The sequence below is a fragment of the Exophiala dermatitidis genome, assembly GCF_000230625.1.
Source record: "Exophiala dermatitidis NIH/UT8656 unplaced genomic scaffold supercont1.5, whole genome shotgun sequence".
Taxonomy (NCBI): Eukaryota; Fungi; Ascomycota; class Eurotiomycetes; order Chaetothyriales; family Herpotrichiellaceae; genus Exophiala; species Exophiala dermatitidis.
The window spans coordinates 1,326,409-1,341,294 of record NW_008751650.1 but is presented as its reverse complement, the minus strand read 5'-3'; the positions used below and the strand labels follow the sequence as shown (position 1 = coordinate 1,341,294).

Genomic DNA, 14,886 nt, shown 5'->3' with positions numbered 1-14,886 from the left:
GTAGTGGCCACTAGATAAGCACAAATGTTCCAAAGTGATCGCTTATCATGTGGCAGTCTCATGGTGCATTATGCATGCTTACTCCGTGTCAGCCTTCCCCCAGTGGGAGGATCATACACAGTGGTAACACAGAAACACTTGGAGAGCTCCCTGGTGTTACAAGGCTACCGCCGGTACAGCAAGTTGACAGGGTCCTGTTGCCGGCTCTTCAATACAGATAAAGCTCACCGGTCAAGGGCAGGGGAATCTGGCCCAATCCGCGTATTCAGAGATCCTGTTCCTGGCACTACGGGAGGGTCGTTGCAACGTCAAGAGGCACGAGAATGGCTCGTTTTGACGGAAAGCTCGTTATCATTACCGGGGCTGCCTCTGGAATCGGCCTGGCCACCGCGCAACTGCTACTAAGCGAAGGGGCCTCGGTTTTTGGAATCGACAGGGCTCCTCTACCGAAGGCGAAGATTCTCTCATCAGCGGCGGCCCGATTCAAATTCTACCAGGCGGATCTGACGGCACCGAATGTGATATCAGAAGCTCTCGACAACTGCCAAAGTCAATTTGGCCCCAAAATTGATATCCTGGTCAATGCCGCTGGTGTACTTGATTCTTGGGCAAGTGCTGACACCGTCACCGATGAAGACTGGCACCGCGTCTTGTCCATCAACCTCGATGTCCCAGTCAAGCTGATGAGAGCCGTGTTTCCGATGATGAAGGCCCAAAATGCCGGGGCTATTGTCAATGTTTGTAGCATGGCAAGCTCCAGTGGAGCCACTTCCGGCGTGGCATACACGGCCAGTAAACATGCATTGGTGGGAGTGACGAAGAACACTGCATTTCGGTTTCGGTGGGAAGGCATCCGATGTAATGCAGTGTCTCCCGGGGGTGAGCTTGACTGAGACCCGCTTTCACGGATACTGACCCAAACGTCGCTCAGGTGTTGCAACGAATCTGGAGGCGTCGGTAAACCCGGCGACTGTCGATATGATGGCTTTCCAAGCCTTTCTGTGAGTAACACCAAGGCGCTCCATTCTGGTGACATGTTCAATAACAATCCATGAGACCTGTCATGGGATTACATCTCAGGACCGATGAGATAGGACAGCCGGTTCCTCATATCGGACCGGACGCGGTGGCTGAGGGAATTGCCTTCCTCGCGTCAGATCAGGCAAAGATGATCAATGGGGCCATTTTGCCTATCGATACTGCATGGTCAACCATATGACAACGAGACTCTGGGAGGTTGTTGCGACTGAAGCTCGTCCTGCAAGCTATTGAGCATGACAGACGCAGGGCTCTTTTCGACTGTGCCGTGCCTTGTAAGCACGGTCTCCAGAGTCGGCGAAGTGGCTCCAAAGTCCAGAACCGTCTCATGCAGCAGCGTGAATCTAGCCAGCGCAAATAACACATGTTTGAGTGCAAGCTGCACACGCGGCTGTTTGTGTAGGTCTTTGGAGTATGCCTACTTCATCACCGATGACTTCCCCTGTCCATTTCCTTATCTCATGCAGCATCCGGGTCGCCTCGGACTTCTCGATTGCCTGGAGATGCATCATGCAGCACCACCTGTCTCTACTTTGGGTGCAGTAGTGAGTGACAGAATCCTCGAGCTGGCGTTGTATTGTGTATTTATTTTTGACAGCGACATTGCTTGTACACCAGTGAACAAGACACCAGCAAACATGTCGTGATATGCTCGCTCAAAGCCTCGAAGCCTGTGGAAGCGAACCGGACTGATAAGAGTCGGCTATTCATAGCATGTGTTGTCACGACTTTGTTCAAGTGGTGTCTGCCCCTGACACCCAACGCCTTGCACTAGTGCTGCATGCTGACTTGTGCTCACCAAGCGATTGGACATGGGACGATCGCTACGTCCGGATTGGCACCTCGAGCTGAATGAAGACAGCCCAACGTACAGTTTGTACAACCACATCGCAGTCTCGGAGAACCGAGTATTTGCCAGGGACATCTCACACTGACTTGTCAGCATGTCAGACGAGGCGGCCGAGGCTCAATTGAAAGCACGATGTGAGCCGACATTGGATGCCTAAGAGTGGACGCCTCTGTACAACAAAGGTATCAAGGACCTTATATGCCTCTAGGTAGGTGGTGATCTGATCGTGGTACTACGTTCTTCCGTGCTTCACAACATTGCTGATGATATGATTGTCAAGCAGATCGAGAGCCAGGTATCGGCCGCGCTTGTGACGTTATTCGAGTTGGTGAAGGCTAGACCTTGGGATGTTCTGGTGATTCTTCTAGGTGTCTTGCTCGTGGGCAATATACTTCTTGTCCTCAGAAACAGGTTCTGCCATTTGGCTTCCATCCCAGGTCCATGGTGGGCTGCATACACCCGACTCTGGCTATGCAAGACCATTGCATCCGGTGACTCGGCCAGGCTGTTTACAGAAGTGAACAAGAAATATGGTAAGATCCGATCTTATCTTGAGGAATCTGGTCAGATGTGTGGGAACAATACTCATTAAAATGGAGAACAACAGGTCCCATTGCTCGTATCGGACCGAACCATCTCATCACCGATGACCCCGACGTAACCAAACGCATTCTGGCCGCCAGATCACATTACACGCGTGGCCCGTGGTTCGATGCCATCAAGATCGACCCCCATGTTCCCAACATTGTCTCTGAGCGACACACTGGCAAGCACAACCACCTTCGTCACCGCATGTCCGCAGGTGTAGGTTTGAGTTTTAGTTTTCATCCACAAATTGTAAACACTAACAACAAGAATAGTATACCGGCAAGGAGATCGAGGGCACGGAAGAAATCATCGATGAACGCATCCTGGATTTCTGCCAGAGAATCGAACAAAAATGGTGTTCAGAAAGTTCCGAAACCAAAACGTTCGATATTGGGCGAAGAATCCAATATCTGGCAGTCGACATCATCACCCATCTCTGCTTCGGCGCGCCGCTTGGCTTTATGGACAAGGACTGTGATGTACATGACTTTTTGTACACCATCGAAAGCCAGCTTCCTATCGTACAACACTTTTCCGTCATTACCGAGTTCAACACCATCCTCGAAAGGATCACTCGAATACCCGTGTTCAGGAGTCTACTACTGCCGTCTGCTGCGGACCGGACGGGGGTCGGACGCATCATGGGCGTGCGTGAAAGATTTCCTTGTCAATCATAACCGTATATTCCGTTCTGACTATCTCGCTAGATATCCAAAAAGGTAGTGGACAAGCGGTTTCTACCAACCTCAAAGCCCAGAAACGACATGCTCGGCTCGTTCCTCAGACACGGTCTGAGCGCGAAGGAAGCGGAGGCGGAAATTTCCATTTCACTGTGAGTACTTCTTACTTTCTCTGCATTGACATCTCCGAGCGCCTCACGTTTGAAGTACCACACACTAACTGAAATCTGGTGTAGAGTCGCAGGATCCGACACAACAGCAACATCAATGCGCGCCACCCTTCTAGCAATAATCACCAACCCCACAGTATACGCCAAACTACAGGCCGAGATTGACGAGCACATCGCGGCCAACCACATCTCCAGCCCCATCAAGGACCAGGAGGCTCGGAATCTGCCCTATCTGCAAGCCTGTATCTTAGAAGGTCTCCGCCGGTTCCCACCCATAACGCAGTTGCGGGAGCGCGAAGTCCCGCCCGAAGGCGACGTTATCCACGGCCACGTCATCCCCGGCGGAACATTTATCGGGTTGAATGCCTGGGGCGTGCAATTGAATTCTGTTTATGGCGAAGACGTGGAGATGTTCCGTCCTGAACGATGGTTTGAGGCGGATGAAGCCCGTCTTCGGCGCATGCATGAAGTGCATGAGTTGATTTTCGGGTATGGTAATACTCGCTGTTTGGGGATCCGTATTGCGACTATGAATCTGAACAAGATCTTTGTCGAGGTATGTATATATTTTTGTTTGTTGTCGTTGTCTCTGTTGGTGTTGATGTTTGTGGGGGTTCTCTCCTTTCCCCCTTTTTCTTCTTCTTCTTTTTCTTGAGTTGCTAGCTGATATTTGAATTCCTCTACAGCTTCTACGTCGATTCGACATCTCGGTTGTGCGACCCCACCGTCCCTGGCGGAGTATTTGCTATGGCATCTTTTTTCAGAAAGACTTTGATGTCAGGATTATGAAGAGGCAGCCTAAGGCCAAATGAGTAGAAAATCTGGGACAGTATGGATATAGACTGTGTTTGGTACAGGTGTGTTTGCAATAGAAGATAGACATCTTAGGACCCTAGGTATCTTAGGTATCTATCTATCTATCTATCTAGGTAAATAAGGAGCGAAAATTCCCATCTTGTCGAGGATTTGTTTTGTTTTGTTTTGCTTTGCTCCTTTCTGCCCCAATGACTCTGATCGTGAAACAGACTGCCTGGGAAGCTAAGCCTCATCCATCCATGAGCGGTCGGGCGGACCAGCAGTGCGGTGCATCTCAAATGCATTAAAAATGGTAATGATACAGTACACCGGATGCAAGTTCAACTGCACCCATGCCAGCAGAAGTATGACTCCTTATAACTATGACTTTTGCAGTCTTAGATGGTGTGACACTCGGCTGCAGCGCAAGACAAGACAGCCGCGCATCAGCTCCGAGTCGCGCGGGATACCACCCAGCATGGTCTGTTCTGTCCTCATACATCCTGATATGCATCTCATGGCTTTGCATGTAATCAGGTCCTAAACACTCCCGGGGAGCGGCCAAGAGGTTCAAGTGGTGGATGTGATGTGCCTATCTCGGCTGAATCATCTCATAAGGTTACACGACACGGGACCAGTAGGTAAGCAGAGTTACTGTAAGTACCTACACACATGTCCCAATCGCAGGGACCCATCCATGAACCACATCTATCAGCCGATCCCATCCCGTGCCGTGCCGTGCCGTGTCTTGCCGTGTCTGACAGTCTGGGTTGGCTAGGTAGTGGTGTATCAGACAATCTGGGTTGCAGATACGAGCCTGGGATTTGACCTGCGTTCGACATGCAGACCATGAGTGCAGGGTGAGATACTCGGTGTACCCATATTTCCTATCAGGGGAATTTGAAGCTGCTGGCGGAATCCTGACGATGTGTTGCTGACATATTTGGGTCGTTCGGGAACATCCTAGGTTAGGCCCCCCAAGTGCCCTGAGTTCCGTCAAAAGAACGAAAAGTAAGCTTCGCCCGCCCCCCGTGCTTGGTGTTGTACTTGCATCTGCATCTGGATTCTTATTTTAACAGCACAATCCCTGATCAGTGGACTTTGATCCATTGGTTTGTTCGGCTGATACGCACGACCAAAGCATGTCATGTCTATCCAAGACTGACAGAGTGTACTAGCCAGGTACCAATCAATCGTGCAAAATGGCCTGGTCGAGCGGCAAGTCCACGCACCACCGTCTCCTTCGGGGATGTCAGTGATAGGAATGGCCATTATTTAGGCGGTCAACATTGCTGCATCATGCCAGAGCTAAGCACCTTTCGACACGACCGCGCAACATGCCACCCGCGGAAACCCCACGTCGACAAGTCACAGCGGACTCGGCGGATCATTCGACAGGGTGAAATTCCAGTTATAGCAATCAACGCATTCATCGTCAAACTCGCATGTGGGGGTGGTATTGTACTTCAGCAGAACTTCCTGGATGACAGTGTTGATTCTGTGATTGGCAATACTCACCCGCCATCCCATATCGTTGACCGTATCATAGACACACCTTCTGCCTGTGAAGCATTGACTTTCAAAGGCGTACCCTGCCAGAGCGCAGGATGATGACCACCCAGTACAGGCGCCCATGAATATGGGGTCAGCGGTGTTTCCAAAATGCCATGTTGGAGGCTTGCGCGGAGACAGAAGACCTAGTCGATGAGATGGCAGCTTTTCCGGCGGTGTTTCGAAAGTCACAGCCGGCAGATCGTAAGTCAGTCCTACCAGGCTCGCTATGGCACCCCCCAAAGAATGGCCGATGAGCCAGACGATAGAGTCTGGATAGGTCTTCAACACCTGGTCAACCACGGCCAGAGCAGATGCATAGTAGCGGTCTGTCTGACTCAATTCCTGCGTCAGGCAGGTAGAGTTGCATTGAAAAGTGCCGGAGCGGCAGCCACAGACCGGCCCATACGGATAGGGGTCAGGGCGCTGGTCGGCACAGCAGCAACTGAAAAAGAGGTTGTCGTTGAACCGGTCATTGGCCTGTCCTTCATCTCGGGGATCAGGACTGGTTCCCTTGAAGGAGATGATCACAGTCTCATTGTTCGCATTGCTGAAAATGTGGCCGCGAAGTCCAACTCCGTCCCAGCCAAAACTGGCAGAATGATTGAAGCCGTTGGTCGAGTTCATCCAATCGGGTCCGGAGGGTCCATAGATGTAGGCATCAGAGGTCATCATAGCCAGGTTGATGATGGTGTCACGATCGGTCACGTCGGGAACCAGAGGTTGTGAAGGTCGACCACTGTAAGCTCTGGCCTCGTCGGTCTCGGTCCATGGCCGTGTAACAACGGTGAAGGGTAGAGGGCGAACAGTGTCTGAGGATCCGATATGTCTGGATGATGTCTGTGGAAGCGAGGATACATGTATGAAGGATGGAGGCCCATGGAGTTCTTCCTCATTGTGGAAGAACGCATATTGGAGATTCTAAGAAGAGTCAACCTACAAGAGTCCCATGTTTTTGCCTGACCTGACCCGTACAAAAGAGCATCGTCCTCCAGCTGCCCGCTGAAGTCTATCCCACGCCAATGACTGCAAATGTTCCCCCAGATACCGCTGTGAAGGACCTGTCTGACTGCCGACAAGGACAGAAGTGATAACCGAACTTAGCAACACGAGGAGGGTATACAATTGAGGAGACATCGATTGGTTTCCGGTCTTATAAGGCGGACGACTGGCCCTTCTCACAATGAGTACGTAGTGCCATGTAGAAAGACCTCAAGACTGAGTAGCAGAAGCACCAGATGTGTCACTGAGGATGGCAACTTGGTCATAGCATCCGGTCTGTTCTGTATGAACATGCGCAATGAGAGCTGCCTGATGGTGATGCCAGCCGCATGGCGGGGTACTTCGCTTCAGGAGGCCAAGTTCGGCTGGCGGCAGAGGGCCCTGCGATGCGTCGGACTGATGCTCAACTGGAACAGGCGTGGTATTCTACAATATACCTTATGAATGAGAATACAGATAGAATGGTGGACCTTGGGAATAGTAAGAAGTCCTTAGTCGATCGTAGAATGGAGTCCGGATGATCGCCGGCTGCGGGGGACGATTTGACCGTGGCAGACGATCGATCGAACTTGGATTACATGGCCAGGCTGCGAGGATTCACGCCTTATTCACTTCCACACTTTCACGCGAAGCTCTATCTAGACCTTTAATGATATACTATTCGTCCTGATGATGCTCATACTGGCCTGAGAACCGGTTTCAACCCTTAGCATCAAAGGTACTAGCTTCCGCCCCGACACCCCTCCACAAGCAACAACCACTCGCAATCCATCCTAGAAGACGACAACATGAATCGTCTGTTCGGCACCAAGCCAACAGGCCCAAAGCCTACACTCAACGGTGCCATCCAGAATGTCAGTTGCCTGGCCACTCTTACCCAATTCCAATTCCATGTTGAACTTCGGCGAACCATATACTAACATGATCTCAACACAGGTCGACACACGGATCGAGTCGATCGACGTCAAACTGGCCCAACTCAACGCCGAGCTCACGACGTACCAGCAAAAGATGAGCAAGATGCGCGACGGACCCGGCAAACAAGCGATCAAACAGAAAGCGCTAAAAGTGCTCCAACGGCGCAAGATGTACGAATCGCAACGCGACCAGCTGCAACAGCAATCGTGGAACATGGAACAGGCCGGGATGATGCAGGACAATCTCAAGAACGTGATGACGACGGTGGACGCGATGAAGACGACCAACAAGGCACTCAAACAACAGTATGGCAAGATCAACATTGACAAGATCGAGAAGATGCAGGATGAAATGGCGGATTTGATGGAGATTGGCAACGAGATCAACGAGAGTATTAGTCGTGCCTACGACGTGCCGGAAGATGTGGATGAGGCGGAACTCGATGCTGAACTTGAGGCTTTGGGTGAGGATATGATGTTTGAACAGGAGATGGGGTTGGGAGAGAGCACGCCGGCCTTTTTGCAGGATGAAGTGGCGCCACCGCAGTTTGTGGATGAGCCGCCTGAGACGGCGAAAGTTAAGGAGGCGGCTGGTGGTGTTGGTTAAGCAGGTACGGACAATCCTACGGAGTGTTCGGTTATGGAATAGGTTTTTTATTGTTCTTTTCTTTGGATGTGAGCGTTCGATTGCCAGTAATTCTGGTGGTTATTTATATATATACCTCAACGTATGACTTTCAAAGGGGCCTTTGCTTCCTCCCCCTGTTGGTCGATATTCGGAGCGTGCCGACAGTCTGCTTGTGGCATTTTAGCCTCAAATCAAGCATACCATTCTATCACTCTGCGTGAGTTTTGCAACCCCGACACGGCTTTCACTTCACGTCGTTTTCTTCAGATCCTGCAACCACGCCTTGACGGCTTTCGGCCCTTCATGCGCCGCCTTGAATAGTCTCCGCTCTGTTTCATCCAGGCCCCGAAGGAATTCAGCACCGTCACCCAACGCACCGCGAGGATTGTGCGCTTGATCCGCGATCTCTGCCGCGCGAGTCTTGAAAGTCTGGCCGCGTCTTATATCAGTCTCGTTCCGTGATACGGATCGCACCAAAGCCCGCTTCCAAGGAATTGAATCGTCACCACTCACATCCAATAGCGTATCCAACACAGTTCGATCGTCAAATAATTCCATAATGCGCGCTCCGAGAGCATAGAAATGCGGTGCCTGGGCCCGCAAATCGACCGTCTTCGGGTCCGCTTTCAAGGCATTGATCACCCGCTGTTGTAGGGGAGCCGGGAAGTCCAGTGTCACCAGTTGTGACGATTCGGGGGTGTTTCTGCATGTACGAGAAACAAGGTCGTTCGTTAGATATCTTGTTGGTGGTAGTGGGGCGTGACGATAACAATAAAATCCCCAGTCGGGGTAGGACAGGATTGGAAATGGTTTCTTTTCTTACCCAGTCGACACGGCCAGCATGATCCCTAACCACATTGGCAAATCGATTTTTGTGCCTGCTTTGACCTAGTCCGAGGTATCAGCATCAAGGGTTTGGTTCGCGTCGGTTGTGGTATAAGATAGAACAAATCTGTCAAGTTGAACTCACTGTACCCCCGACATTGCCTTCAAGGTATCCCAGACCAGGCACATCCAGCTCGAATGTACACGGCAGTTTCTGGGAGTCGGTCAAGATGGCGTCGACATCGTAATAGGACATTTCTTTGACGTCTTCTGCATGAACGCTGTTGCTAATGTCCCGGTTGAGACCGTTGTATTTGGTCTAACTCATGCCAGGATCCTCCAACAAGTGCCAAGCACCGATATATCAACAAGGATGGCCAATTGTAGCCGTTACACTCAGTTGAATGCTACTATAGTACTCTCGAAGAATAGTAGCCGTCGTCCGTTGCGGGCCAATCAGACGCGTCGACACCGCGATTTCTCCGACGCGTTCGAGATTGATTACCTTATCCAATGTACTCCCTCTCCTCACGTCCTACTACGATAGTACGAGGGTCATGAACCTGAACCGACCATCTCAGGTCCATTCATGTCGTAGACTCCCGCACATCAACCAATACCCAAAATTAAACTCAATGCAATGAGCGCTCAACCCGCCGCCGCTGCTCCGACTTCTGCTCCTGCTCCATCATCAACCTCAACCTCAACCTCTTCTACCAAACCTCCCGTAACACTAGACCCAACCACCCATCTTGATCCAGGCGCGTACGTCCGCGGCACACACGGGGTCACCATTGGCGAACACACTCTCATCCACCCTTGTGTCCAGCTAGTGGCTGTCCGTGGGCCACTGTCCATCAGCGACAGATGCATCATTGCCGAAAAGTCCATCATCGGTGGTCCAATTGTACAAACGTCGACGACATCAACCACATCAGCAGCAACTCACAGTGGTACTACTCATAAACCCGAGACAACCACTGCTACTGTCGCCAGTTCAGGCAACGAAGAATCCGACCCAGTCAAAACAACTATCGCCTCTAACGTCTACATACACGCCAACGCGAACATTCATGCTGGGGCGACCATTCAAGAAGCCGCCGTTGTCGAGCCCCATGTGACTGTCCTCTCAGGGGTCACTGTTGGGGCCCATTCGAAAATATGTGCCGGCGTCACTGTGGATCGCGACGTGGAGGAATGGACTGTGGTGTATGGCGATGGCTCTATTCAACGGCGGCGACGGAAGGTCACGCAAAATCAACAGCAGCAGCAACAGGAAGGCGAGGCGGTCGACACAGATGTCGTGGAAACGATGAGGCTCAAAGCTATGGATAAGGAGAGGGAGGGAACAGTGGCGATCCTGAGGATGGCGGCCAGAGCGGCAACTCTGGCCAAGAAGAAATGAGAAACTAATCATGGCTTGGATGCCGGAGACTTACGATCCTGGCCTTCCAACACTGTGGAACTACTCAATCCCCAAAAATTCTCACGCCGACACAGGACTCTACGGGCAATATAAACCGTCCCTGAGACAGGCCAGTCATGTCGAACCGGAAACCCCTAATCTGGTGGTACATCTGGTGGGTCCAATTGGTACTCAGGGACCGGTTCATCTGCAGACACTTCTGCGTAAACTGGCAGGACTTCGCTTCCCCGAGTCCATCTGTCGGCAGCCGTGATCTCATCGCCCAGCCGCCACTTTTGGACATCACTGGGTTTTAGGAGACAATCCTCTGCTGGTGCATGGGTGCCCCTATAATTTCCCTCTTTATCTTTGGCGTAATGCTTGCGCCAGATATCGTACGGGATCTGACGCATGACGAATGGAGGCAGGTTATTCACCTCTACCTCTGGCTGGGCGCTCGATTTGCTTTTGAAAGCTAGCTGGAGGTTTCGCCAGACACTCTTCCTGTGGCTGCTCTGTCTGGCTGTGTTCATCGGCGGACTCCTGTCATATGTGGCGGGCCCATGCCTTCCAAACTCTCTGGGTCCAAGTTGCCCGGGAGGTGCCCTTCTTTGGGAGAGTTGTGGTGGAAGGACGGCGCACGAAACCATTTGGACGGACGGGGCTCGGAATCGGACTGAGAACTCACTCGCAAGCGGCCGACAGGTTGGCGTGTGGCCATGTCGAGAGCGCTGTAGGCGTTCCAATGCTGCACACTCCAAACTTGTCATGCTGGGAGGTGAATTGCCGGGCTCATTTTCTCTCCGCCTCCCTGAGGATGGGAAGATCTGCCTGTACTGCTGGGCTTTAGGGCAAAGGAAATAGGTCGAAAGGCTAAGTTAAACTCAGCAGCGCAGGACGGAGACATCTGCCACAAGTCTGCCTGGGACGGATCGTGGCAGGGCCACACTTACAGGAATACTAGAGTAACTGTACGTTGTAATCGTGCAGACGCAGGCGGGGGTGACGGTAACGGCGATGCTGGCAAACTTGGTTCACCGTACCGATTTTGTCCTACGGCGGATCAACTACGCCTGGCTCGGGGAAGGTATGGCGAGTGCCAAGGCTGCGCTGGGTCGAGTTTGCCCCTGCACCTCCGGCTGGGTCTCGCATCAACAATCAACGCGCTGGCTTCGAGTTCCACGCCCACAACCGCGTTAGGGTTATTAACCCTAAAACACTTCTCCAAGCATCCTGTTCATATGTTCATTTCAACCTCATCATGCCTCCGCGTCGGGTTGCTCGCTCGGTGAGCAGGAAAAGCGCGCCTTTGTCGCCTCCGCCGCGTGCATCGTCGCCGGGTTCGGCCCACTTGGTAAGCCGTAACCTACGTGTGACCAGATCCGCAAGCCGAGAAGTCATCATTGCCCAACATCAATTGCCAGTGCAAGACACTACTGAACCTTTGTCCACTCTCAGCGAGGAAGCAAACCCTAGACAGGATGAGGGCCTCAGCGATCAACGATCGTCTTCCCTTGAACCAAGTTCTCAAGGATCTGACTTGATCAGTCTAGCCGAGCGGCTAGACAGAGACGCGATAATCGAAGATCTCGACCTGCTATACAGGGATTCCCAGGACGTGCTCAAGTTTTTTGAGCGACGCAACAATGTCGCATTGCGTCAATTGCTTGCGCAATTGGAGGTGCCTAACTCATCTCAACGGAAACAGTTTGACAAACGCGATAAGAGATTGTTGGCCAGCATGGACTCTTACGGGTCATCTCCATACATTGAGGTTGGCCAAATGCTCTATATCCTAGTTGGAGAGAGCAACCCGCAACTTGTGGATCAAGGACCATGGCGACCGGATCCCATTTTCTATCTGACCAATCTGGCGCAGCAGCTGTGCGCGGTGCTTAGCGAACATTTCGAGGACCCTCTCGACTGTGTACAATACATGTACAACAAGTTCCCAAGCCCTTTTGCAGACAGCGTCTTCTTTCCGATAGGGGAGGGCCTTCTCGAGCGAACAGTCGACATGGATGTTACAATACTTACTCACGCCTTTATCCGCGCGGTGGAGGTCAAAAAGTCAAACGAAGGAGTTCCTGACCTTGACCCGCGTGAAGTCCTTGAGGAGACATTTTTGGAGGATCACACGCCCAGGAGCGTCTTTGAGCACTCTAGTACTCGACGCAAGATTGCAGAGCGCAAAGAGTTGATCAGGTGTTATTTCCGGGGCAATGACCTGGACTCAGTCGACGTCGAAGGTTTGCACAGAGACTTTCCGTGGTCGGAGTTTGTGTTTCAGGTGGCCAAATGGAGCATGGCTCGTAAACAGGAGCTGGATGAACTGATTACTGCTCGTGGTGGCGTTGACACCATTAAGCGGATGCTTTCTGCCATTGGGTCCGAGGACACTGTGGAAGTGGCTGAAGAAGCACGTTCAGAGCCCAAGACTGCTACCAGTCATCAGCGAGACAGGTCCATCTCTGAACTTGGGGTAGTTGAGACAGTCCAGCGGCGAGGAAGTCCGGCCGGTCCTTCAACCGGCAACAAGCTCAGCTCGAGGTACAACAGATTGAAAGCCCTCAGAGCAACCCACGCGGCCGATGTGTCAGGCGCCGACATAAGTCTAGCCATGGTTTCTGAAACGGAGTCCGCTCGAGTGATACCAGAGTCGCCGACCGCTGCGGAAAACGGAGATAGCTTGCCCCAGAACCATGATGAGAGCGATGCACAAAACTGGCGCCCATTGGAAGCTTCACCCGAAGGCAATGACCGCGATGACGATAATAGCATCGATGTTCGGCAGGCCGACCTTATACTGGAGATTGTTGGTCGACATAAAGCTTTGAGCGAGAAAGAAAATAAGAAGGTTACTCCTAAAAAGAGGTCTTTCCTGGATCCACAAGAAGGTGCCGAAAAGATTCCATGGGAGGAAGCCGATGAAGACGACCCACCTCCTCCCCGTCGAGCCCAGAAGCGACCGAGAGCAATGACTGCATCTTCCGAGGACGAGGAAGATGGCTTTCAGACGGATCAGAGGGGTTTGGATAGCGCTTCACTTCCTGATACCCGAGACATCCTTGCCGAGTCTCGTCAGAACCGAAACCGGAGACAATCCAGTACAGCTGGAGATGCCGGTCAAGATGCGGACGAGCAAGCCGACGAGCAAGCCGAAGACGAGATAGTCGAGTTCCCATCGCCTACGCAGCCATCCAACCATCAGGGGTTGCATAGCACTGCACGCGCTCCTGATCGTGTCCCTCCTTCAACCGCACCACAACCACAACGACAGCCACTGGCAGCACAGTCGAGAACACAACGATCCCCCCGTGCTGTGAGTAATCCGCCCGGATTTAGAGAGTTACCGCCCAGTCTTGAAGCTCCACCAAACCCACATCGCCCTCCTCCCTCTACGGCACCTGTTCGTCCCGGACCAGGTATGCCATACTCTAACCAAGAGCCACCTCGGTCGCAGATAGCCCAGGTCAACCAAGAAGCCAAGCTCACAACGCGGCTGGCACGAGAAGTGTACAACCCGCTGGACATACAGATCCGCAGACCATATACTGATGCCGAAGTCGACCGCCTGATGGAGTTGGTAGCATTGTATGGGCCAAAGTGGGCCTTAATACTCAAGAAGGACCGTGACCATCCGGATGGTCCGCTGCTGCAGAACCGGACCCAGGTTCAGTTGAAGGACAAGGCCCGAAACATCAAGTTGGATTTCTTAAAGTACGTGTTGTATACTGTGTGTTCTTTATGCCATGTTTTCTTTTTGGATTTTTGTCTCATTCCATGTCACATTTGTTGTTGTCTTTGGTCTCTTCGACCAGGAGTTCTGACCATACCCATACCCGCCCTGTGTCCATGAGTTCTCAAATTGGCAACTATTTTCCCTTGTCACAATGTACTCGATTGGTTTACAACTCTTTGGCCCCCCAATGGCACGCCTGAGTCTGTTCTTCTTGTTCTTTGTCATACATACTCAACAGCAAGCAACATGCGTGCTTGGATCATTACTAATCGTTCTTTTGTACACGTTTACAGAGCTCGACGCCCTCTTCCTCCCCGCTTTGAACTCGTCAGCATCGGCTCCCGCCAAGTCGCCATGCTGCAACAGCTCGGCATCGACGTCCACGAAAGCCGTCACATTCCAGAAGATGGATAAATAACCATGATCCTGTCATTGAGATTATTGATAAATGATGATGATGATCGCTCTTGAGACTTGGTTGACGGACAGTTGACATGGTTGGTTTTTCGGGGTTTGTGGTTGCTTTGCTTTGCCTTAAATATCACTTTTCCGCGCTTTCGGGATTGGCTTTTTATTAATTAGTCTGCCTGCGTCTTGTCGTGGCGAGTGTGGGCTACTGTATCAAAATGTCAAAAGACGCTGCTGGTCAGCGCATACTGTACCTGAGGCATCATCACTTGTAAGCAATTGTGACG

The 14,886-nt window shown here is 51.9% G+C and overlaps 8 protein-coding genes across 8 annotated transcripts; 5 read left to right on the top strand and 3 right to left on the bottom strand.

Moving 5' to 3' along the window:
* Positions 1-323: 323 nt before the first annotated feature.
* HMPREF1120_06074 (3-oxoacyl-[acyl-carrier protein] reductase) lies at positions 324-1,219 on the top strand (the record flags this gene model as incomplete). Its single annotated transcript, XM_009160269.1, has 3 exons — positions 324-879; positions 932-1,001; positions 1,081-1,219. The coding sequence occupies 3 exons, from the start codon at positions 324-326 to the stop codon at positions 1,217-1,219; spliced, it is 765 nt and encodes a 254-aa protein (XP_009158517.1).
* Positions 1,220-1,982: 763 nt separating this feature from the next.
* On the top strand, positions 1,983-4,138 carry HMPREF1120_06073 (cytochrome P450 oxidoreductase; the record flags this gene model as incomplete). The annotated part of the gene is made up of 7 exons (XM_009160268.1): positions 1,983-2,022; positions 2,101-2,421; positions 2,496-2,692; positions 2,749-3,123; positions 3,184-3,308; positions 3,393-3,882; positions 4,013-4,138. The coding sequence occupies 7 exons, from the start codon at positions 1,983-1,985 to the stop codon at positions 4,136-4,138; spliced, it is 1,674 nt and encodes a 557-aa protein (XP_009158516.1).
* Positions 4,139-5,489: 1,351 nt separating this feature from the next.
* Positions 5,490-6,344, bottom strand: HMPREF1120_06072 (triacylglycerol lipase; the record flags this gene model as incomplete). Its single annotated transcript, XM_009160267.1, has 1 exon — positions 5,490-6,344. The coding sequence occupies one exon, from the start codon at positions 6,342-6,344 to the stop codon at positions 5,490-5,492; it is 855 nt and encodes a 284-aa protein (XP_009158515.1).
* An 837-nt stretch (positions 6,345-7,181) lies between these two features.
* HMPREF1120_06071 (uncharacterized protein) lies at positions 7,182-8,794 on the top strand. The gene is made up of 2 exons (XM_009160266.1): positions 7,182-7,528; positions 7,611-8,794. Exons 1-2 carry the CDS (start codon positions 7,463-7,465, stop codon positions 8,196-8,198), a joined length of 654 nt encoding a protein of 217 aa, XP_009158514.1. The 5' UTR covers positions 7,182-7,462; the 3' UTR covers positions 8,199-8,794.
* On the bottom strand, positions 8,469-9,300 carry HMPREF1120_06070 (GINS complex subunit 3; the record flags this gene model as incomplete). The annotated part of the gene is made up of 3 exons (XM_009160265.1): positions 8,469-8,922; positions 9,043-9,107; positions 9,190-9,300. The coding sequence occupies 3 exons, from the start codon at positions 9,298-9,300 to the stop codon at positions 8,469-8,471; spliced, it is 630 nt and encodes a 209-aa protein (XP_009158513.1).
* A 384-nt stretch (positions 9,301-9,684) lies between these two features.
* Positions 9,685-10,449, top strand: HMPREF1120_06069 (uncharacterized protein; the record flags this gene model as incomplete). Its single annotated transcript, XM_009160264.1, has 1 exon — positions 9,685-10,449. The coding sequence occupies one exon, from the start codon at positions 9,685-9,687 to the stop codon at positions 10,447-10,449; it is 765 nt and encodes a 254-aa protein (XP_009158512.1).
* Positions 10,450-10,604: 155 nt separating this feature from the next.
* HMPREF1120_06068 (uncharacterized protein) lies at positions 10,605-11,099 on the bottom strand (the record flags this gene model as incomplete). Its single annotated transcript, XM_009160263.1, has 1 exon — positions 10,605-11,099. The coding sequence occupies one exon, from the start codon at positions 11,097-11,099 to the stop codon at positions 10,605-10,607; it is 495 nt and encodes a 164-aa protein (XP_009158511.1).
* Positions 11,100-11,710: 611 nt separating this feature from the next.
* Positions 11,711-14,605, top strand: HMPREF1120_06067 (uncharacterized protein; the record flags this gene model as incomplete). Its single annotated transcript, XM_009160262.1, has 2 exons — positions 11,711-14,169; positions 14,485-14,605. 2 exons carry the CDS (start codon positions 11,711-11,713, stop codon positions 14,603-14,605), a joined length of 2,580 nt encoding a protein of 859 aa, XP_009158510.1.
* Positions 14,606-14,886: the final 281 nt, after the last annotated feature.